The sequence below is a fragment of the Myotis nattereri genome (genome assembly GCF_964212035.1).
Source record: "Myotis nattereri genome assembly, chromosome: 2".
Taxonomy (NCBI): Eukaryota; Metazoa; Chordata; class Mammalia; order Chiroptera; family Vespertilionidae; genus Myotis; species Myotis nattereri.
The window spans coordinates 138,920,131-138,944,090 of NC_138076.1; the positions used below are offsets into that span (position 1 = coordinate 138,920,131).

The 23,960-nt window shown below is 36.7% G+C and overlaps 2 protein-coding genes across 2 annotated transcripts in view; one reads left to right on the forward strand and one right to left on the reverse strand.

Annotated features, from left to right (window-relative positions):
- PPFIA2 (PTPRF interacting protein alpha 2) overlaps positions 1-3,143 on the forward strand; it is a 471,528-nt gene extending 468,385 nt beyond the window's left edge. Inside the window, exon 34 of the mRNA XM_081084175.1 lies at positions 1,760-3,143. The gene's annotated coding sequence lies outside the window, so the exon portion shown is untranslated. The remainder of the gene's footprint in view (positions 1-1,759) is intronic.
- A 643-nt stretch (positions 3,144-3,786) lies between these two features.
- ACSS3 (acyl-CoA synthetase short chain family member 3) overlaps positions 3,787-23,960 on the reverse strand; it is a 151,329-nt gene continuing 131,155 nt past the window's right edge. Inside the window, exons 12-16 of the mRNA XM_081084176.1 lie at positions 23,817-23,898; positions 21,574-21,696; positions 7,075-7,174; positions 6,813-6,988; positions 3,787-5,993 (exon numbers count right to left, since the gene is read on the reverse strand). Coding sequence (XP_080940302.1) covers positions 5,925-5,993; positions 6,813-6,988; positions 7,075-7,174; positions 21,574-21,696; positions 23,817-23,898 — 550 coding nt within the window. The 3' untranslated portion in view covers positions 3,787-5,924. The remainder of the gene's footprint in view (positions 5,994-6,812; positions 6,989-7,074; positions 7,175-21,573; positions 21,697-23,816; positions 23,899-23,960) is intronic.

A 23,960-nucleotide genomic window follows, 5' to 3' on the forward strand; every position in this document is an offset into this window, starting at 1 on the left:
TTACTTTGTAAGAATTGTGGACAGGACTAACAGAAAACCTTGAAATTTAATCATAAGGTATAACGCATGCGTAGTTACAGAAATACTAGTTGGTGGAATTGACTTGCAAATCTATACCAAAATGGAGTTTCATTAGCAGTCTTAGAAAAACTGGCTTCCTAGATTATAAATGTTCCAAGCACTCGGGGGAGGAGGTCCCTCAGCCCGGCCTGTGCTCTCACAATCCGGGAGCCCTAAGCCATCATTCAGACATCCTTAGCACTGCTATGGAGATGGGAAAGGCTCCTGCCACTGGCACTGCGCTCACCAGCGTGAGCCTGGCTTCTGGCTGAGCAGTGGTCCCCCTATGGGAGCGCACTGACCACCAGGGGGCAGCTCCTGTGTTGAGCATCTGCCCCCTGCACATTATAATGACTGGTTGACCTGCCTACTGTCTGCTCCCTGGTGGTCAGTGCATGTCATAGCGAGCAGTTGTTTAAGTGCTCATAAAACATTTTTTAACCTAAAACTGTACATTACCAAAATACTTTACCATTCACAATGAATTAATATTTTAGAAAAATATTTGTAGAGCAATAATTAGAAGAAAATATATGCACAGAGAAGGGAGAGGAAGCAGTTATAGGCAGAGGAACAGCTCATCTTGTGCTGTTTATTCATTGCCTTGAACGAAAAGCTCCACACAACTTGTTGTTGGTCTTTGGGGCTTAATTTAGGAGCTGATATGTTGCCTTATTTAGGTCACTATTTGAAGCTGCTGATGATAAAATAAAAAGCCTTCAGATAAGAGATTTAATTTCAGAATATAAAACCCTAACATTAAAATTTTAATTGCAGTATGCAATTTGTCATCTAATTGGGCATGTTCTAAAGTATATAATAATTTGGCTAATTTGGCTAAATGAGCAGCTTTTTAAAATACTGTTTGGAATAGCTTCTATATATAACATAGTTTTCCCAGAAATGAATACTTCACTAAGTTACAAATGTCTACTTAGTATGTTGAGTAGTGCTTGCTTTTTAGCTCTTGACTGATGGGTAGAATAACTCTTAACTATTTGCGATCTGTATTTTGTGCATGGCATTCAAGTTCATATTTTCTAGTTTTTACCATTCAATAGGAAAAAACTTATTTACCATAGGTTAATCTAGGACAACCAATTTTTATTTTGACATAACATTAGCAACTTTGTCATTAAAATAATTTAGAACATTATTTATTATTTATTTTGTGTTAGGAATAGTAATTGTGGGTTTTCCTAAAAATATTATGATAGGAAAAAGTCAATGATGCTACATCTCTGACGCAGATCCTTTAGAATGTTATTTATTATCATTATATTACTGTCATAATTAAACCAACGTATCTCCAAAAGAGCTCTAAAATACTGGTAAATGAGCTAGAATACAAATCTATTCCAAGGAATAGGCCAACTATGCCCAATTCATTATTAAGCAAGCTGTAAATATTTCAAAGGGACTGCTGACATTTTCTTTGAACACCTTTTTCTTTTAATATTCCCATCATACTTTCCACAAAAGTGAGCAAATATTATTTGTTAAGCTTGCCTGCACAGAATTGGAGAAGAGCAAATGTTCATTACATACAGCTGTTGGTTACATCCTGGATGATATCCTGTTCATTATCTCTTAGGACAGGAGGAGGCAAGCTGCATGGCTGCAGCCTGTGTAATGGGGTAGGGAGACTTTTCAGTCTTGGACCTTTCAGTAAACTAACACTGTCCATTGAATATTCTAGATGTCGTCTTTTCGGTCTACCCTACCTAAAGTGCACTACCATCCAAGAAGACGAGCAGTGAACACCTTTGTGAAAACTGAATTCTAAGGAAATAACCACAAGTAATGGTTTATTAAACTGAAAATGTGATTTTGGGGGGAGTCAGATATCATGTTTGATTAGTTCACTACAGTTGTAAGAAAATGCTTAAGTCATTTGAATAATAAACATCATCCACATCATAACTTCTGTACAACAGATGCTTTTATGAAATGGAGCCACCTGTTTTTTCATGTTTTATTGTAATATACTAGGCATTTATGTATTACTGTGTATGTATTTCTTTTTAAATGTGTAAGTCTTATGTAAATGGATATAAATATGATTTTTTAAAAAATAAAATATATGGTTCATGGAGTCTCAAGTGCAAACATTTGACAATACCAAGTACTGTTTGTATTTTACCATTCCACCATTTTTACAGTTTTTGAATTATAACAGTCAAATTGGTATGTTTCCTGGAAGCATGTTTCATGCCTCCACATGTTTCACCTTCAAAGTCTGTCAATACTTAAAGCTGAAAACCTGCCTCTGATCATGTAAAAAAGAATGATTTAACCTGGAACTGGAGCCAAAAATAGACCTTTCAAGGCAATCAGGGATGTCCTCTATCTTTAGAAATAGCACTGTGATGGCTCGATCTCCTTTTCAATACAAGACAAAACCAAACTGTTTACAAGAGTCAAAAAGATTATTTAAAAAAATTTATAAAGAAAAAGACATTATCTTCTCTTGTTACCTGTGGACCAATAATTTTTTTTTTTCTTTACTGAGAACCACATGTCCATTTAAATATCTTGAACCGCCAGCAAGAACTGTTCAGTGAATGTCAACCACTGCAAAGTCCCAGGCTCGTTTCCACTGGAAGAAAACAAAACCCCGCAACCCTCCCCCTTTGTCAGTGTACCAGGGCAGTAGCCAGAGTCATGTCTAATGTTATAAGCTTTTAGCCGAGATGGCCTTGTTTCGACTTCCCTGAAGTCAGTCTTATCAGAGGAAAGAAATGAAAGACAGAATGATTAACATATATAGTGTATAAAGTATAGAAGAGTAATCTCTTCCCTGTGGCTTTATTTGGTGGTGTTACTGTTGTTTATTCTTTGTTTATATGGGAGATTTCAGAGTAAAACCTATTTAAGAATACATTTATCTATCTGCTGATTTTCTGCTGTTTGATCTTATTAAGTGCAAGACCTGTCATTAGTAATTTCATTTTTGTATTTAATTTGCTATGTTTGCACGTACATTACATTTGTTTTGATGTCTACTTTTGTTTAAACAGATTCAGTCATAAAGTAATGGTAACAAAAGCCCTCTCCATTGTCAATAAAAAGAATACTTCCAATTCTCTGTTTAAGCTTTGTTTTCTAGTCACGTAAATTTGAACAATTTACTGAATATCATTCTTTTAAGGAATCTCCTCAAAAGTGAATCAGCCACAAGGGGGAGTACTAAACTTGCTTATGAGAGTGATTTTACAATTTTCTGAAAATGTTGCCTGGGCAGAAACAATGGAAAAGAGCTTTTTAAGCTCATCTGAACATGGGGATGCTGATTCAGAGAAATGAAATATAATATAAAAACTATGATATTATAGCAATATAAACTACATTTGTATCTACTCATACAGGATTTAATCACAGAAGTTTCTTCCCTTTAGAGATCATAAGCAAGAAATAGTAATCATTTATAACAGACTCAAATATATAGGGATAAAAAAGATCCATCTATGTGTGTCAAAAAGCATAAAATACTCTTTAATTTATAGGATAATATCTTTCAGATTCTAAAATCCATTTAATCCACTTAAAATTCATTTAATGACCGTCGAGCAATATTATACATTTTCACATAATTAATAATCTAAGCCTTTACAAATACAGTTTTATATAAACCAAACTGCTTTTTAAATGCAAAACAGGTCTTAATTGTATATACCCAATATATTTTCATGGGCAAAATAACTTGAAAAACACTTCTATAGATTTTAAAAGAAAATCTTTATATTTTAATTTTTCCAATGTCTTACAGTAAAAGAATTATAAAAATATGAAAGAAGGTCATACAGAATTTATTTCATCAAATTTAAATACGACTGCATTTTTAGTAACATTATATTGTTATTTTTAAAGGTACATTTAATTCAGAATATTTTAGGTACTATGTAGTAAAAGTGCTTTATGATATAAGTATTAAAGTAGAAATTTCCTTTTTCTCCCCAAATTTTAAGCAATCTGATGATGTGAGTGTCTTTCTGGCCCCATAATTATTAGTATGAACGTGACATCCTCTGACCCTGCAAAGGAGATATATATTTCCTCAACCAGACACAAGAAAAAGCTGCTTTCCCAGTCTTGTGCATTGTCTTCTTCTCACTCAGCTAGAAGACAGCTCCAGCCTGCTTGCTGACCTTCCCTTCCAATGTGATTACCAGGGAAAATGTGCAAGAGATCAAAGTTGTAACTTTTACACACTTCTTGCCCCTGTGTAATATACCTTGAGTTTATTATACCTGGCAAATGATACAGTTTCAGCTAAAGAATTTTCCATCTCAAATTAACTGAATCTTACATGAAAAAGTAAGGTAATACAATTAAATGCTAAGATACAACAAATGGATTATTTGTTAAGATTACAGATGTGATAATGGACTAAATGTACCCAATATAAGCTACACTTTAAGAAACCCAACAGTTTCAAATTATAAACTGAATGTCTGTCTAGTTGGTTTAATTGAGGCTACTAAAATAATTAACAACAACTAGATGAATATAGTTTTTCCAGATGTAACGATCAAAAAGCCAATTTAAGCAAATAGGAATTTATTTGAAGAAGTCATTTATTTGAATAGCCTATGGTCCAGGTAAAAAGCACACGTTTTCAAAATGTCTTTATACAGTTTGTAAGCAATTTTATACAACAGACAAGTAAATATTCTCCTTATCTAATATCTCTGACATATATTTCATGTACCCAGACTATCATATTAGGACAGCTATTCTTCACAACAATGTTCCTGATGGACTGAAAGATTAAGGAATACTTTGAGTACCATCAAAGACTCAGTGGGCATGGTATATTTTTGTGTTTAAATGAATTCTTTGATTACTGATAACATGTCCAACTCTATGTAAACCAAATATTTAATTATCCATATTGTCTACTCTGATTAATTGGAACATTATCATAAGCTTATTAACAAAGATTCATTTTTCAGTGTTTTAAAAAATATATCAATGGTTTTATACAAGTTTAAATGCAAAGATGTGTTTGAATAGCACAATATTTTTAGTGCGTCATTTAAAAATCAGAGGTTTTGCATAAAAATCTGATATTTTTTGTTTCTCTTACATAATGTAAAAACTTCTACATTTCTTCCTGAAAAGCTTTTTTTTTTTTTGCCAGTGTACCCCATTTCATATCATTTCCTTGTTTCCATAAGAAGCCGGAATCAATAAGTACAGTCCACTAAGCACCAAAACAAGAGGAGGGGCTCCAAGAAAACCTCCACTCCATGACAGAGAAAGGATTCAACGACCTCCAGACTCTTGGCCAGGCACAGGATTCCCTTGACTAAGTAACAAATGACCTGACCCCAGAGCTGTATCCAGGAAGCCAGCCTTCCCTCAGGAAATGACAAGACAGATCCAGCTACCTAGGAAATCACCGATTAGATGATTACCATGCATGCGGGCAACTCAATAACATTAGAAAACTTTCCAAATTTCCATAAGAAAAATTGTAATCATTTTTTTTTACTTCAACTTGAATTTTAGGTTTTGGGTCAAAGCTGCAGATGCTTATTTTTAGGAAGTGGCTCTATATTAATGTCACTTTCAATCAAAATGCTTTTGGGGGAGGTACAATTTTTAAAAATCATTCATTAGATACCTTTTTCTAAAATTAAAGTGCTAGACAACCTATAATGAGTCATGTTATAAGTAATCGTAACATTGTAAACATGTTACAATGCTAATTGGGTCTAATCACTAGTCTTCGAGTTCATTTTTTTAAGACCACACCTCACAATTCACATTTCAGTTTGCAAGTAATTTCGATGTAAATAGTTATTTCTGTGAAATAATTCAAAAACCTTGACTCCAATTAGTAAACTGACTCAAAAAAGTCATGATGCTTGCTTTAGTACTTCTTCTATGTGCCTAAAAATGCTGGGGTCTTCGATCGTAGGCGTTACCTGAAAAGAGAAGTGGAGGTATGAGTGCACTTCCTTAAAACCCTTTCATACATTTCATAATTAAATAATTACATGCAATGTTGGATTCCCCATTATTTTATAATACTCATATATGTAAATGTTCAAAAATAGGGAACTTTGAACCTAATATTTTAAAATGTCCCTCAGCTTTACAGAATGATAAAACAAACTGTCCCGTTAGCAAAACTAATGGTCCTCAATGCTACTTTCTACAGAATTCCTCTTGAGATTTTCTATGTGCCTCTATAAAAATACAATTTTTTTTGCACTTGCACTACTCTACTATTAAAATATGTATATCTCAGTATGTACAATATGCAGAAAAATTTTAAAAATTCATATGCTTGGATCAGCCTAAAATTTCCTAAAATAATTTTCACTCAATACAATTAGCGTATGTATCAATGCAAAGAGTTAAACAGGTATTGCCAACCTTAATTACTTGCTTTCTCACTAACAGCCATTAATGAATACAATGCAGGAAAATGTGATTCAATAAAGATTGCATTTCCACAAGTTTGATTGGATTTAACTAACATATTTACTAATAGTAATATTTTCACACACTGATTCTTATATTCTCAAAACATATGATTTTAATTAATCTGTGGTTCTCCAAAGCCATGATTCCTACAGAGTGACTATGCAATTTCTCACTTAACATTTTAAAAAGAGCTATTATGTGTATGTTAGGGATGCAATTCATACTTGAGAACCATTTTTAAGAACTCTGCTGATGCCAAAGAAATGGGGATAAACCATTTCAAAACTCAGCATTAAACATCCTTGATAATTTACCTTATAAGGCTTGCCATTGACAAGGGCAGACAGAGCTGACCGGGGAATTTTGCCAGATCTAGTTTTGGGTAATTGTTTGACAAAAACTGCATTTCGAAAAGCAGCCACAGGTCCAATGCTCTGTCTAACGTGCTTCACAATTTCTTCCAACACTTGTTCCTCGGTTGTATTGATACCTGGGGAGAAGGTCAGATGGGAAGCAGTGAATTAACCTTAGTTAATCATTCAGGGCCCAAACAGTCAGGGAGGACAAAGCTCTCACCTTTTCTCAATACGCAGAGGGCTAAGGGGACATGCCCTTTCAAAGGGTCTTCCTTGCCAACAACAGCGCAGTCAGCCACGGTGCCATGGGAAAGGACTGACTGTAATAAGAAAAAGCATTCATTTAGTGCATGTGTGTGCACGCGCGCGCGTGCGCGCGCGTGTGTGTGTGTGTGTGTGTGTGTAAATTATTTTAACTGGGAAACTAAGTACATGTCAGATAACTCAAAAACACGTATCTGTCTTTGTGAAAATTACTACTAATTCACAATTCATATCTTACTACTGGTGTGAATGATTAGGATCCCCATGGTAGTCACTCACTAAAGGCTGACAGTAATTAAGACAAATTGCTTAGTTCACCTGGAAAGTAAGGGATTTGTTTCTTCATCTCAACTGGTTATTAGTGAAGTCAGGGAAAATATGCCGGGGATACCACAGGTTAACCAATTGCAACAGGTCTCTGAAAATAGACAGGCTCGTGGTGATTTGGCTTTAGTGGTGGCAACCAAAGGCTCACCTACCAGGAGTCCATGGCAGCCCCAGGACTAAAGACGTAGTGCTTATATTTTTGCATCTGTTACTAAGCAAAGACTAAAGCATTTCTTTTCTTGAGTGACCACCCAACCAGAGAAGACTTTCCAAAACAAGAGACTGGACACGGGAGTGAAGCCCTGACATCAAGGAATCACATTGTCCAGGAGCCGCTTTCCTATGCTCACCTGAAGCTCTCAGTGTCGTAAAGAACAAAGCAGCTACCTATCTGGAGTCACAGGAACCAGCTGAGTCACCACAAGAAACATAGAAGCTTAGGGTATAAAAAGCCATTTCTGCTGTGATGGGATTTTAAAAACTGAATATCCAAAAAGTTATTTTCTGAAAAAGTAATACATATTTCAGTGACTGCAAATTTCTAGTGACTAGACAAAACAGTGAACAAGATACCAATAGTTCATTTAGAAGTTCTCATTCTTTCTTCCAGTCATTCATTCAACAAAGATTGACTAAATACTTCCTGTGTTCCAGCCACTGCACTAGATTCAGTGGTGAGCAAAAATAGGCAGAGTGCGGTCTCATGGTGCCTATGGCCTAGTCGGGGACAGCAATATTAACAATCAAGCATAAATATTTGATTATCATAAATGTCTAAATATAAAAGTGTAAGGGCTTTGGGGCATTAATCTGTTTTTATATGTGAAATAAAGCAAAAGTAATAAAGTTGGCCAAAGGATATGGATGTCAGAGAAACCTTCCCTTAGGAAATGACAATAAACTCAAGTTTAAAGGATTAGTAGACATTGATTAGGCAAAGAGGAGGGAGCCCTTGGAAGGATTGTGCACGTACAGTCACACCTGAAAGAAACCAGTGTGGCTGGAAAGCAGGCGCACGGCTGAGAAGATGAAGCTGCAGAGGTGAAGAGAGGCTGTGCAAAGACTTCCAACTATAGTTTTGGCAGCACTGGGAGGTAATAAAGTACTTTCAGGAGTTGAGGAAGAGATGCAAGGTCAGATAGATTCTTAAAATTAACTTTATATTTTAGAGTAGTTTTAGGTTCACAGAAAACAGCAGAAGTACAGAAAGTTCCCATATACTAGTACCTCCCGCTCCTGTATATGAACAGCCTTCCCCACCATCAAAACCCCTCACCACAGTGATATATTTGTCACAAGTGATGAACCAACATTGACACATCATGATCACCCTAGTCCAGTGATGGCGAACCTTTTGAGCTCGGCATGTCAGCATTTTGAAAAACCTTAACTTAACTCTGGTGCCGTGTCACATATAGAAATTTTTTGATATTTGCAACCATAGTAAAACAGAGACTTATATGTTTGATACTTATTTTACATATTTAAATGCCATTTAACAAAGAAAAATCAACCAAAAAAAATGAGTTCGCGTGTCACCTCTGACATGCGAGTCATAGGTTCACCATCACTGCCCTAGTCCATAGTTCACTTTAGAGTTCACTCTTGGTGGTGTACATTCCACGTGTTTTATGACATGTATCCGCCATTACGATATTTTTCAGAATGGCTTCACTGCCCTAAAAAAACCTGTGCTCTGCCTTCCTGCTAACCCTTGGCAACCCATGATCTTTTTACTGTCTCCAAGGTCCTTTTCCAGAATGTCCTGTAGTTGGAATAAAACTGTAGCTAGCCTTTTCAGATTGGCTTCTTTCACCTCAGAATGGATTTTGAAAAACACAAACTTGTTCCATGTGGAGAATAAGTAGAAGATTGTTATAAGAGTGAGTATCACAGTTTGCAGTGAAACCACTTACGAGGCTCCTAGAATAGACCAAGGATATGGCAGTTGGGACTGAAGATTCTAGTTTATTTAAAAGTAAAATGGATACAGGTTCTAAATTGGACATGGAGCACGAAGAAGCGGAAGGGTTAAGAATGATTCTGTGCATTTGGTTGAGCAGCCCATTGGATAGTGATGTCATTTTCTAAGCAAGAAAATGCTACTGAGGACGAGGCCTGAGAGGAAAGACCGTGTAATAAGTCTTGGAGACTTACTGAAGGAGTGTTGAGATAGCCAAGCCAAAGCAGTTGGAGCTGAGGAAAGGCTCAACCTGGAGATGCGTATTTGAATAGCATTAATGAAGGCTGCTAATGAAGGCTGTGGACATGGACAACTTTGAGAGAAAGCTGTGAGAGAAAAAAAGTGAAAGCCTTAAGGAACTGCAATAGCTAATGGCTACACACACACAAAAAGCAGATAAACTTGACTAAAAAGGCACAACCAGAAAGGGAGGAAAGACATCAACAGAGTCTGGGTCATTTCACTTTCAACTCCCAAACTTTACATGAAGAAACTTTTTCTCTTTTGAGTAAGCCAAATAGAAAACGAATGTTCTCTCCTCCAAGCTCCTGGAAAACTCAATGAACTGCTAGAATGTTTGGTATAAACCTGGTATGCTACCTCTCACGGCCCTAATTAAACATACAAATCAACCTTTCTCCTCTATCCTATTGTTAGCATCCACTTTGAAATTTTGAGTTGCAAGGGTTCTCATCCCCACAGGTTTTGACTTCTCTAGTGTGTAGGGTAGAACTTGTTAAATAAATAGTTTCTATACTACATGTTTTATTAACTTCATTGATAAGGTAAATACATCCACGCCCTCTTTCCATTAGCTGGGCCTGACTGAAAAGCTTCTGCAAAGCGCATACTCGACCATGCGATGCCATGTTCTCCCACTGCTTCAATATGAACTCTCCGATGCTTCCAGCAGCTTTCCCATTTGTTAAGGTCTTATTTACTTTTTTGTTTGTGTGTTGAGAGTGAAGAGTAAATTTAATTGCCAGAGATTTGTTTGGGTAGTCAGTACAGTCTGTCACCAGTTCACGGAAGAGAATACTTTGTCTGTGGCAGGTGCGATATGGATGGGATGGGGTCAATTCTGTAATTCTGAGTTACTATTCCTATTTTTATGAACAATTTTACTTGACAAACCAGAGTTAAAATTGTCAAAAACACATTTATGACAGTGTTCACTGGTGCCATGAGCCTCTGTACCTGAGTTTTTGGAATGCCAAGATATCAGTTCAAATCACTGTTAAAAAAAAATCAATCATTCAGATATTTTGTCACCTAATCAATATGATGTGATTTAAACTAAATTAAACAACAAAACTTCTAAATTGTCATTCTTTCACATTGTTATTTTAAGCTCACCACGTTGCCTTCCTCAATCTTCGTGTTTTTAGAAGTAGATGGGAAAATGTTGACTGGGTTTCTATAAGGTCAGGGAGTATTTAAAATCAAAAGCAATACATAACACAGTTCTCTATAATTTCAAAGTTTCCCATTTTTTTCCAACTGTGTATAAATTCTTAAAAATTTGTGAGAGACAAATCCCTGTCCATAATTGCATGTCATCTATAAATGAGGTTCATAATTATAGTGGATAAAATATTATATTGATTTATCAGTGTTAAAAAGATACCATAAAGGAAAGGAGGCAACCAACTTCCTATGTTGGCCCCACCAACAATACTGACATGCCAAATAATGAATTCAACAACTGAGTCATTATAAAAGAAAACATCAAAATATGCCTTGCCAACATTTGAGGGACATAAGCGAGCCAAACGTCCCATGAGGAAAAGCAATCAAAAGCCACGTTTGTACATCCCTTTGTATAAATTCTATGACGCAGCTGTGAAAAAGAAGGACCTCTTACCCTTTGAGACAGCATGGAGGGACCTGGAGAGTATAATGCTAAGGGAAATAAGCCAGTCAGAGAAAGACAAGTATCACAAGATTTCACTCATATGTGGAATCGAGTGTACAAAATAAACTGATGAACAAAATAGATCCAGACACACAGAAGCATGGAACAGACTGAGGGATCTCAGAGGGAAGGCAAGGATAGGGGGTCGGTGGGGAGAGTAACTGGGAAACTTACATGCATATATGCATAACCCACGGACACAGACAATGGTGTGGTGAAGGCCTGGGAGGGGCAGGTGTGGGGTAGAGGGAATTGACGGGGGAAAAGAGGGTGCATCTGTAATACTTTCAACAATAAAGATAAATTTTTTAAAAAGAAAGTGACTGTGAAATAAATAAATGAATAAAGTAAATTCTATGACATATCTGTGGTTAATAGGCAAATCCCCCCTAAAGATATAACTTAAATGGTAATTGTCTCACCAAAAGTAAGCATATAAATAAGTGATGGTAATAGGCCTGGTAAATGTCTGTTGTTCATTGTTATTCACTGTTATTCATTGTTATTCATTGCCACTTTTGGGTGACTTTTAATGAATTAAAAGGTTGCACCTTTAGCCGGCTACCTTACATCAGCTTCTCAATACTTTGCTGAGTATTTCCATTTAAGAAAACATAATTTAAATCAAGCACCCCGTAAGATGTGAGGAGTTGAAGAAGATGAATGCTTCATCATTTCCTCTGACATTGGAGTCATCTAGAAAATCGCCATATTTTGCATGAAAAGCCTGCCCACAACTGTGAAAGAGAACCAAGCACAAAGAACCACATTGACGCCTAGTAATTTTGGCTCAGAAGAACTGAACTAGCAGATTTCAGATCCAATTTCCTTAAGAACACCTTGAACTTCCACCAAAGTGGCCCAAATGCCCAGCCAGATGCTAGGCTTTTAAAGATTAATCAACTGTTCGAATAGATATGATTATTACTTAACAGCTACAGAAGGCCTCACATGTGTTGGGATCTTCAAGGATAATTTGCTCTTAAATGTATAAAAGCTCTCTTAGGACTCCACTTTCTTATGGTGAGGACAGAAAATAACATCGGGTTTCCTGAAATGTTTTGGATATAACAATTTTTTTTAAATATGTTTTATTGATTTTCTACAGAGAGGAAGGGAGAGGAATAGAAAGTTAGAAACATCGATGAGAGAGAAACACCGATCAGCCGCCTCTTGCACGCCCCCCCCCCCCCCCAACTGGGGATGTGCCTGCAACCACGGTACATGACCTTGACTGGAATCGAACCTGGGATCCTTGAGTCCGCAGGCCGCCGCTCTATCCACTAAACCAAACCGGTTCTGGCAGGATATAATAATTTTAATAGAATTTCTGTTAGATTAAGTCTGATTTTTATTTTGAGAAGATGGAAAAGCACAGATATTTTCACCATATAAAAAACAACATTCGGTCCACTTTTAATTTCTACAAATGAGACTTCCAAAAGATTAAAACCCTCAAGTCTTATTTTACAAAGGCAAAATGAAATCTAGCATTTACTACTGAGAATCCTGGAAAAGCATTGAAATATCCAGTAAGGTTTGGGCACTTTCATAAAAGCTGTCTATGGCATCCATGTTGTAAACATTTCACATGCATCTTAACTGTCACTGTATTAAGCATTTGTGCTAGGAGCTGAGAAAAGGCCAATAAGGCACGATAGTTCACAACTCTCTCCAACTGATCCCAATATAGAAAAGACAAACCTGATAGGAACCGAGATACTAAATTTCTTATTAGACATAAATATGAATGAAAAGGTTAACCATTTAATTCATATAAAGGCTTGAAGGCCGAGAGGTGTCCTGTTAGGTGCCGTAAGTACTCCAAGACTCGGTGACAACATTCCTGTTAAATGCCATTGATTCCAGCACAGTTTTTCAATTTTAACTGGCTATCTTTTGCCTGGCTCACTCTGCTGTTACATATTGTGATAAATATGTCAGCAGAGACATATTAAAGTATAATATATATTTAAATAGGTTGATACTTCTCTTCATTCTAAGAATAGAAGGAAGAATTTTTATTGATATTAAGATTTATGCATATGTAATCTCATATTTTGATTAGCTGAGTCAGCCATAAATGCAAGTAAATACTGGAAGTAATCTCCTACAAGCAAGAAATTAAAAGTTCATAGAACCAGAACCATCTTTTGCCAGCACACTAAAATACCTGAAGCGTAAATTTCAATTTCAGGTTATCACAAAATCCAGAGTCAGTTAAAAACAAGATAATATTGTGTTTGCACATAAAGGTCACATATTCCAAGTCATTTTCTGAAATGCTTTCCTTTTACTCAAACACAGTAAATTCGATTCTGTGGACCTCCATTTAATGGTCTTCGGATTTAACGGACAATATTTCTGCTCCATATGTCATATGTGAAAATTAAGACCCTGTTAATTTTAAAACACTGTTAACCAAAATTTGCTAATAATCAAGTTAACAGGTTATTTTTTTTTTGTTATTAATTCACTGTTATTTTTAACAAATTTTAGTACCTAGGCTGTATGTTGAAAAAAAAAAAGCACACTGTAGTAATTTCGCCAACATAAATATTACATATCTACAACCATAGTCTACAGATTTAAACCCAAGAGTCACCACCCGTAAACAATGTTCAGCGAATGATTAGCACGTGGTCACACCACACTGTGAGCGGTAATTGGTTCTGTTGTCACATGGTGTGACTTTTTGCAGCAGTTTTAACACTGCTCATTGATGTTCCCATGCCACGCCCCAGATGTGTGCATTTGTTTACTCAGAGTGGCTGGTGAAAGCACACATATACTAGTCCTAGTCAGTATACATTTAAAATTACTATAATACGTATAGGAAACTTTCCTGTGGAATTAAACTATTCATACACACTTAATTTTAATTACACAAATGTGTCTACATAAGTAAAAACAGGTAAACTAACATCTATCAATATTTTTAACATATACATTCAGAAAACCTACTCTATTATATAATGGATTTTGGCTTTAATGGACACCCCCTTGCCAGAATTAATCCATTATATGGAGCTTTCACTGTAACTTCTCATTGTCACTTTTTTAAAAAGTTACTTGACAAGAAGTGTTAAGCTATTAAATTTAGGCTGAAGATAAGTACGTCCTTTAAATAAGGTGAACATCTTTTAATCAAAGGAAGGGAGCTAAGCTTGGATTCTGCACACTCTGACCCCACTTTATTTTAATCACATAACTTCAGATATTTGCTTTTATTTAAACTGCAGTTTGCCCCACTCTGTCTAAACTACCCTTGGTTTGGTTCTAGAGAAGACAGAATAAAGACATTCCACCTTATCACTTCCACTAATTGTAATGAAAAAACTCTGGGGTAAGTTACAGATCAGAAAATTCTATCCTAACATGAGAGACAGCCTGACAGTGAGTCTCCTGTTTTGTTCAGTGGTTTACTGGTTGCTTGGTTGGCTTGGAGGGTTTTACATTTTTGTGTTTTTTGTGGTTTGTTTGTTAGAGTTTGCCTCCAATATATTCTGGCCTGGGTGCTAGAGTAACCCCAAATGTGCCAATGAATACAGACAAAAAAAAAAAAAAAAGCCCAAGAAATGCATACTGTGTCTAGCCAGGGGTCCAGGAAAAAGAAGCAGAGATGCTGGGACACATAATCTTTTTACTTTTATCCTCCTTACTCCTGATGAACAGCAGCAAAGAAGCAGCGCCCTCTTTCTCCCTACAGAACTGGAGCAAGTATGTTGTCTCCACACACCCTGCACCAAGAGAGCCTGGGGAGATTCAGTGCCACTTGCCTCCCACCAGCAGCCACCCAGTCCCTGGGAGCGGATCCCTGCTGACTTGCTTTGCTCTATACCAGGTGAGTGCTAGCAAGGATGCAGAGTCCCTCTCTCTCCCCAGGGCCACTGTACAGAGAGGCCTTGCAGACTGAGCACTAAAGCCCCAGCTCTCTTTACAAAAGAGCAGAAAGAGGAGCCTTAGGAATCAAAGACTGAGGAATAGACCGTGTAGAGACAGGAGCTAGAGAAAAGGATATTTTATTGTAACCGTGAAGAAACTTAATTTCTTTAATAGGATCTTTTCTCCTATCTTTCCTTTTAACTCAAAGTGGCCTCATCCAGGATCCTGACTTAGCTGCCTCCTTCTCCTGCAGGACCACTCCCTTCCTCATTAAGCCCTCAGGACAATGAGACCTTGGTCAGCATTAAACAATCTTAGGAACAAAGCCTTGGGCTATTGACCACAGAGAAAGTTTCAATCAAACTATAGGTAACAGCTAGGCCTCACTTGTGTCTCAGCTCCAGACCCAGAAAAGTGGAATGATCACATTCCTGCAAAACCAGATGCAGCTACCCATGGCTGACATCAAGACTAGATGCACTGATCAGCTACCCCCTACCCTAGCACCGACCAAACAGTAGAGACCATGCCCTGACCATGACCCTAACTCCCATAGTCACCATGATTAATGCTTTTCCTCTATGTAACCATCCCGTGGAAGCCAGCAAAAGAGGTCTTTGAGCATGAGCTCACCTGTGACTCTGGGTATGGCACCATATCCTTAAAAATAAAACTTTACTTTCTTGGCTGCAAACTCCTGTTCACACTTGCTTGGGCTTTGATTTGCACAGGCGAGCAACCCCCTTTAGTTCAGTAACAGAGTCAGCACACTTAACTTTCAGATTGACCGTCAGAAGAGACACATGTGAGATGAACTAGAGTAGCACTGCAAAGGCTTTGAAAACTAAACTGACGTTGAAAGCATAGCCCACAGAAAGTGGGTAAGGAGAAGGGTCTGATCTTGACCACCTGCTAAAATAAAAAATTACAAGAACACAAATCCAGATGGTTTAAACAGAATCCAGAATATCATAATGTAATATTCAAAATATCCAGGATAAAATCTAAAATTACTGGACATTAAAAAAAATGAGGAGAAATTAATAATTAAAAATATAGAAAAAAATTAAAAACAAAGAAAAAGAAAAAAAATGAGGAAAAACGAAATACCACTTAAGAAAAAAAACAAGATGGCCCAAATATTAGAATCACCAGACAAATATTTTAATGCAGCTTTTACAACTGTGGGGGAATAAAACTTGCATGAATTTCTCCTGTAAAAAACTGTAGCCTGAGAATTTTAAAATACCATGAGAATTAGAGTTGCAGATATTCATCTAGTTAATTGCCCAGATCTAACAGGATAATACCATTTTTCTAGTTTCCCTGAGAGGGCCAAATGATTATGGCTTAATCCCTAGGTTAAACTCCCAAGGTGCGAGGGAGACTGGCTCACTCTTTTCCTAGATATTTACATGTCAAAAAGATGAAGCCTCAAAGCATTTCTAGGTTGCAAAGGCTGAAGACCAGGGGTTATCTTGCTCCAGGAGAGGTTTTATTTACATATCAAACAGTTGAAGTTTGGATCCAGGCCCTTAGATTCCAAGAAGACGCTTCCAGGAGGGTGAAAGGTAGCTGCCTCCTTCCTCTTTATAAAGAGAAAAATCATTCTCCTTATTTCTCATCTAGGGAGTGTCTCTGGCTACTCATGTAGGGACATTTCCCATCAGCTCCCATGGGTCACCTAGGATTAAGATCTGCGGTAAGAAGATAATGACACACTTATTATTAAGAAATCTGTCTTTTATCCAGAGCACATCTTTGCACATTCAGGATAAAAGTAACAAATGGCCCAAGAAGTATGGGCAAACACTTTTAGAATAAATGGGAACAAAATTTCTTAGGAAAAAAAACCCAGAAGTTACAGAAAGCACCAAATGACCTAAAAGAAGAGAGAAAAGCTGATATGGGGGAAGTGAAAAGAGAAAAGGCAAAACAAACAAACAAAAACAACTAATAACTAGTAGACATAAATATATCAATAATTAATTTAAATGTAAATGATCTAAAGACACCAGTTAAAAGATAAATACTACAAGACTGGATAGAGATAAAAACAAAATCCAACTATTTCATATCTACAGGAAATCCATAGGAAGCATAATTATCCAGATAGATTAAAAATGAAAGAATGGAAAAAGATAGATGACAATATTCTATAAATATTATCCATAGAAGATAAAGTTGCTATATAATTATCAAACAAAACTAACTTCCGAACAATGAATATTACCCTTTTTAAATCAATATACAAAAACAATAATGCATTACAACTAAGTGAGGTTTATCCCAGCAATGAAAGGCTGAACAGTTGAAAATTAATTAATATAATTCACCATGTTAACAGGATTAAAAATAAAAGCTGCACACTCATATCTATACAGGCACATAAAGCATTTGACAAAATTCAACATTCATTTAAGATTTTTTAAAAATTCAGCAAATTAGTAATGGAAGGGAACTTCCTCATTTGATAAAGGTCATCTATTATAGAAAAACCTATAGGTTATAACATTCTTAATGTCAAGATATAAATTATTTTACCCTATGATAATGAATAAAACAAGGCTGTATGCTTTCACTACTCTTATTTAATATCATATTGGAAGTTCTAGCCATTTCAAGAAAGGAAGAAAAAAAAAGACATTCAGATTGGAAAGAAAACACTAAAACCATTTCTATTCAGACATTAATGTCCACACAGGATATCAAAAGGAATCTACAAAACATAAACAACCTAAAGTAATGAGTTTAATAAGATCACAGGATATATATCAGTTTACAAAATCAATAGTGTTTTTATGGACTAGCTATGAAAATTTGAAAACCCCCCAAAATTTTAATTTATAATAGCTAAAAATATTAAATACATAGGTATAAATCTAACAAACTATGATCACACTCTGTAAATTAAAAGTGCAAAATGTTGATAAAACCTATCAAAAAGACCTAAATAAATGGAGAGACATACAAAGTTTATGAATTGGAAGATTCAGTGTAGTTAAAATAACAATTTTTCCCAAATCAATCTATATAGATTTAACATAATCCTAATAAAAATTCATGCAGGAATTATTGTAACAATCCCAAAGCTCATTCTAAAGCATATATAGAAAAAAAAGAAAAAAGAAAAAAAAAAAGAAAAGAAGGCCAGAACACCCAAAACATTTGTGAAGAAAAAGCAAATGTGGATATTATTCAACTTTAATAAGACATTCTATAAAGCTACAGTCTGAATACAAAATAGTATTGATGATAAAGATAAACACATAAATCAATTAAACAGAAGAGATACTCTAAAAATAGGCCCACTCAAATATTGTCATTTGATTTTTGATAAAGATGCAAGGGCAATTCAACAGAGAAAGGCCAGTCTTTGCAACACATGATGCTTGGAATAACTGACATCCATATTTAAAAAACATAATCCTCCATGTACGTCATGCATCATATACAAAAAAATTCCTAAAAACATAAATGTAAACTAATATAAAAAGCAAATCCATAAAACTAAATGTAAAATGTAAAACTATACAACTCTTAGGTGAAAACAAAGGAAAAAGTATTTATGATATTGGGTTAGAAAATCATTCTTAGATGCAACACCAAAATCAAAATCTATAAAGAAAAAAATTGGTGAATTAGACCATCTATATAATAAAAGCCTAAGTGACCATTAAGGCGGAATGACCGGAACAACCGGTCACTATGATGTGCACTGACCACCAGGGGCAGGTGCTCAACGCAGGAGCTGCTCCCTCAAGGTCAGTGCACTCCCACAGGGGGAGCGGCCACTCAGCCAGAAGCCATGCTCACAGCTGGCGAGCGCAGCGGCAGTGGTGGGAGCCTCTCCCGCCTCTGCGGCAGCACTAAGGAGCAGCCAGCCAAGCTGTAAGGAGCCTGCCACTAAGGAGCAGTGAGCCCAGTGGTAAGGAGCGAGCAGGCAGGCAGTAAGGAATGAGGGATCCCGGACATCCTCCGTGGGGTCCCAGGCTGCGAGACGGCACAGGCCCAGCTGAGGGACCTCCCCACTCCCCCAGTGCACGAATTTCATGCACCAGGCTCTAGTATCAATATAAAAGACACATTTGCTCTGTTAAGAACACTTTCAATAGAATAAAAAGACCAGTCACAGACTGGAAGAAAATATTTGCACATCTCATATCAAGGAACTTGTATCCAGAATATTTAAAGAACTCTCAAAACTTAACAATAATAAAACAACCCAATTTTTAAAAAATGGGTGGAAGATTTTAACAAATATTTCACCAAAAAAAGATATAAGGGTGGCAAATAAGCATATGAAAAGATGTCCAAAGTATTAGCCATTATGGACAAAGAAATTAAAAGCACAATGAGATACTCTTACATATCTATTCAAATGGTGAAAATAAAAAATAATGACAAATACAAGTGTTTATGAAGATGGGAAGAAAGAGGAACCCTGGCAATGCTGGTGGAATGTAAAAATGACATGGCCATTTTAGAAAACAGTTTTAGCATTTAGAAAACAGTTTTTTTTAAACCTAAACATACACTTACTATATAACCTAGTAAACTATAGGTATTTATCATAAACCAGAGGCCCAGGGCACAGATTCATGTACTGGTAGGGTCCCTCAGCCTGACTTGAGCCCTCTCACTATCTGGGACTGCTCGGGGATATCGGAAACCAGCAGCCCGATATCCCCCGAGGGATGTAGTAGTGCGCAAAGTGGTCGGGGAGGAGCCAGAGCTAGGGCGGGATGCTGCGCCACTCCCACTCATCCCAGCCTCACTTGGCCTGTTGCCTCTGCCTGGCACCTGTTGGTCAGCTGAGTGGCACTCCCGCTATGGGAGCACACTGACCACCAGGGGGCATCTTCTGAATTGAGTGTCTGTCCCTGGTGGTCAGTGTGCATCATAGCGACCAGTAATTTGGTTGTTTGGTCATTTGGTCGCTTAGGCTTTTACTAGAGGCCTAGTGCACAAAATTTATGCATGGCAAGGAGGGTCCCTCAGCCCAGCCTGCACCCTCTCCAATCCAGGACTCCTTGGGGGATGTCCAATTGCCGGATTAGGCCTGATCCCACAGGCATAGGGCCTAAACTGGCAGTCAGACATCCCTCTTGCAACCCAGGACCGCTGGCTCCTAACCATTCTCCTGCCTGTCTGATTACTCCTAACCCCTCTGCTTGCCTGTCTGATCGCCCCTAACCACTCTCCCCTGCTGGCCTGATGGCCCCATAACTGCCTCTGCCTGCCTGCCTGATGTCCTTAACGGCTCTCCCCTGCTGGCCTGATTGCCCCTAATCGCTCTACCTGCCTGCTTAATCACCCCTAACTGCCTCTGCCCCTGCCACAGTGGCTTTGTCAGGAAGGATGTCTAGTCTATCCGGTCCATTTAGCATATTAGCCTTTTATTAGTATAGATAAGTAAAAAGTAATTTTTGTACAAAAAAACCTATACTTGAACATATATACCAGCATTATTTTTAATTGCCTCAAGCTAGAAACAATCCAAATATCCCTTACTGGGTGAATGAGTACATAAACTGGTTGGCACAGCCATATGATGGAATACTGCACAGCAATATGAAAGGACAGATTAATGATATACACAATTACTGGGATGGACCTCAAATGTATTTTTCTGAATGAAATAACCCAGTTTCAAAAGGTTACATACTGTGTTATTTCTTTATAGGACATTCTAGAGAATGCATAAACAATGAAACAAAAAATTCAGTGGGTTCCAGGCAGGGGTTAGAAATAGAGAGGGTCAGAGTAGGAAAATGACATGGAGAAATTCTTTGAAAGTGTTGAAATTTTTCTGTATCCCTTCTATGGTGGTGGTTACAAGAATATATACAAGTAAAAAAACCCTCATATTATTATACAACAAAAAGTGGATTTTACTTTATGTAAAGATGAAAAATTAAAAACATTTAAAAAAAATCTCTTCTGGGTACTTTGTGTAACTTATATTGGCAGAAAATTCTCATGATTTAAAAGTATAATTAAGTGTTTAAATTTACACCACTTTAAGACTAAGCACAAACCTGGTTATGAAGCAGGAGAAAAATCAAGAAGCTAGAAGCAATCAAAGCACAAGTATCAAAAAACAAGTGTATATAGACTGCCCCATAAATAACATAATATAAATAAAGATTCGTACTGTCACTCAGACAGGAATGGGGGTGCGTATGGAGAACATGAAAAACCACAGGAGAGGAAGTTGGGTGAGATAATAGAGTAACCTAGCCTCTGCTTCACATGAAGAGTGTGGTGATTTTCCAGGTTGAATAATTTAAACTCAATACTGACTTTGGCTCAGCTCTTTTCCTAAACATTACCCAGCATAGAAGACCAACATTCATCAATACCTCTTCAATGGCACCTGCAGAAATCCTGTGACCTGCAACATTTATCACGTCATCAACTCGTGACATAACATACAAATAACCTTCTTCATCCATGTAACCAGCATCCATGGTGTCATAATATCCCTGAAAATCAAAATAAATAATCTCTAATTAACATATACTATTGGGTAACATAATCATTTTTAAGGCTGATAAAATATATAAAATGTCACAAAATTAATTTATTGTATGCATTGGACTTTTTTCAAATGCCTATGAAATTAAATTACTTTTGATTGTTGAAAGCTTAATAGAAACTCTTTGCTCCACTAATAACCAGGAATAAATTAAAATGTTCTTATATGTGTTTGAGTTAAGCTTTTGAACTTAGAGTTGTAAAGCTTATGAACCAAATTTCTTTTTTTTTAAGTGAAAAGTAATAGCTCAGTATTTCCAATTTGGTATCGCCAAGTAATTCTTTGGCAGATTTATTCTCTAATTGTGCTAATAATTAAAAGCTTAAAATCTCTCTATGAATAATTATAAAACAGAGCAAAGTTTATTAACATGGATTAGGATTGAAATCTCGCTTCAGTGAAACATAGTAAAGTAGTCAGAATGAAATTAAATTTTTAATCAACTCAAGGGAGCAGTACATCCTCACTGGTCTAGAAGTCATGTAGAATGAAAAGTCAAGAAGAATAAGTATAAAGAAATAAATATTATGTCGCTAATGCCTCTGAGTTATCTTGATACCTATGTTTGTGAGCATGGGCTTTGGAACTGATCGAGTGAGTCACTATTTGTGTTTCTTAATCTTTCTCACACTCAGTATGCTCATCTTATAAGGCTTTTGCGAGGCATAAAGGAGATGGTGCATGTAAAGAGGACAGACCCTGGCGCATCATGAGTCCTCAACAATTGGCACTAATTGCAATAACAACTGCAATTACTATTAGAGAGGGAATCTGTAGTATTAGTTCAAGAGCAGGGACTCTGAAGCCAGATTATATGGGTTCAAACGTAAGCTCTGTTACTTCTAAGCTATGGTCAAGTTACTCAGTCCTCTGTGCTGTTATTAACCCCTTACATGAGAGATTTGCGATCAGGATAACAAGACAGGGTCCAGATTCACTACCCATAGTTTAAACGTAAACTGGGACATTGAAAAAGCTTTCAGTTATTAAAGGTGAGCATGTTAAAACCACATGCACAGAGTATTTGCTTTTGGCAGGTTGGAATTAACCATACCAGTATTCTGATGACTGGACTGATCTACTGGACTGACTGGTGTCAACTATACTCACAGATCTTCCTTGCCACAGTCCCTCAGGGGTATGTTTAATCTTGGCTACTGAGGCCATTTGCCTGTGAGGTCTCTTTCTAAAGGAAGCTATTTTAATTTCTGTCATTTGTCTGGTTGATTAGGTTAGCTGTCCTTCACTCACAAATAAAAAAGATAGAATGCTAAATACCTAGATTCACCTTTTCCTTTTAATGAAATTGTGAACATTCTCTTTACCTAGTGCATCGTGAGGACCACGTATCTCTCTCAAGGAAGGAAACAGAAATGAGATGACAGCAAAAAGATGACTGTGGGACCTGATGTGTATTATCAATAAAGTTCTGTTATAGACATAAAACACAGGACTGTGGCACAGAGGAACAGGTACACTGTAAGACAGAAAACAGGAAGACACTTTCTGTTATTCAGGTCACTGGGTGCTGGTTGTTGAGAACACTGTCTTTATCCTGTATGTGTATTTTTAAATGTGATTTTAAAATAAAGAACTCAGGGACCACACAGAAAAGAATGTCAAAAATACGAAAAGAGATGGAAAGATACAACTTCTGACAAGTCAATTGTTTTTGCTCAATAACCAGGAGCAGAAGGAATCTTAATGATAGTGTACAATTCTGATCAGGTGCTTTCAATCTCTGATGGAGTCCAATGGAGGAAATAATATACCAGTAGAGAGCCCAAATAAGTTTAACTCTCACAAAAACTTTTCTGATACTGAGGGCTGTTAAATTGCAGGAGAAGTTTCTAAAACAAACTGAGAAAATTTATGTCTGGAGAGTAATAAAAATAAATATAAAAATGACTTCCTTATGTAGTTTGGGCATTATTATCCCTGAAATCTGGAAACTGGTCCAGACATCTTTTCAAGGTTGCTTTGTCATCTACACTCTTAGGAGCAAGTTGCCAAGAGCTATAGAGAAGTCTATAAGAAGATTAAAGGAAAGTATAATAAAGTTCTTACAGGAAATTTTTCAAAGTATAAGTGCTTGAATGCTTCCTGATTCTTCCAGAGTCCTGAAAAAGCCCCAGGTGGTAATGGCAACCTTATATAAAAACAGAGCATTTAGAATTATTATAAAAGCAGTAAAAGAGGAAAGGGTTGATT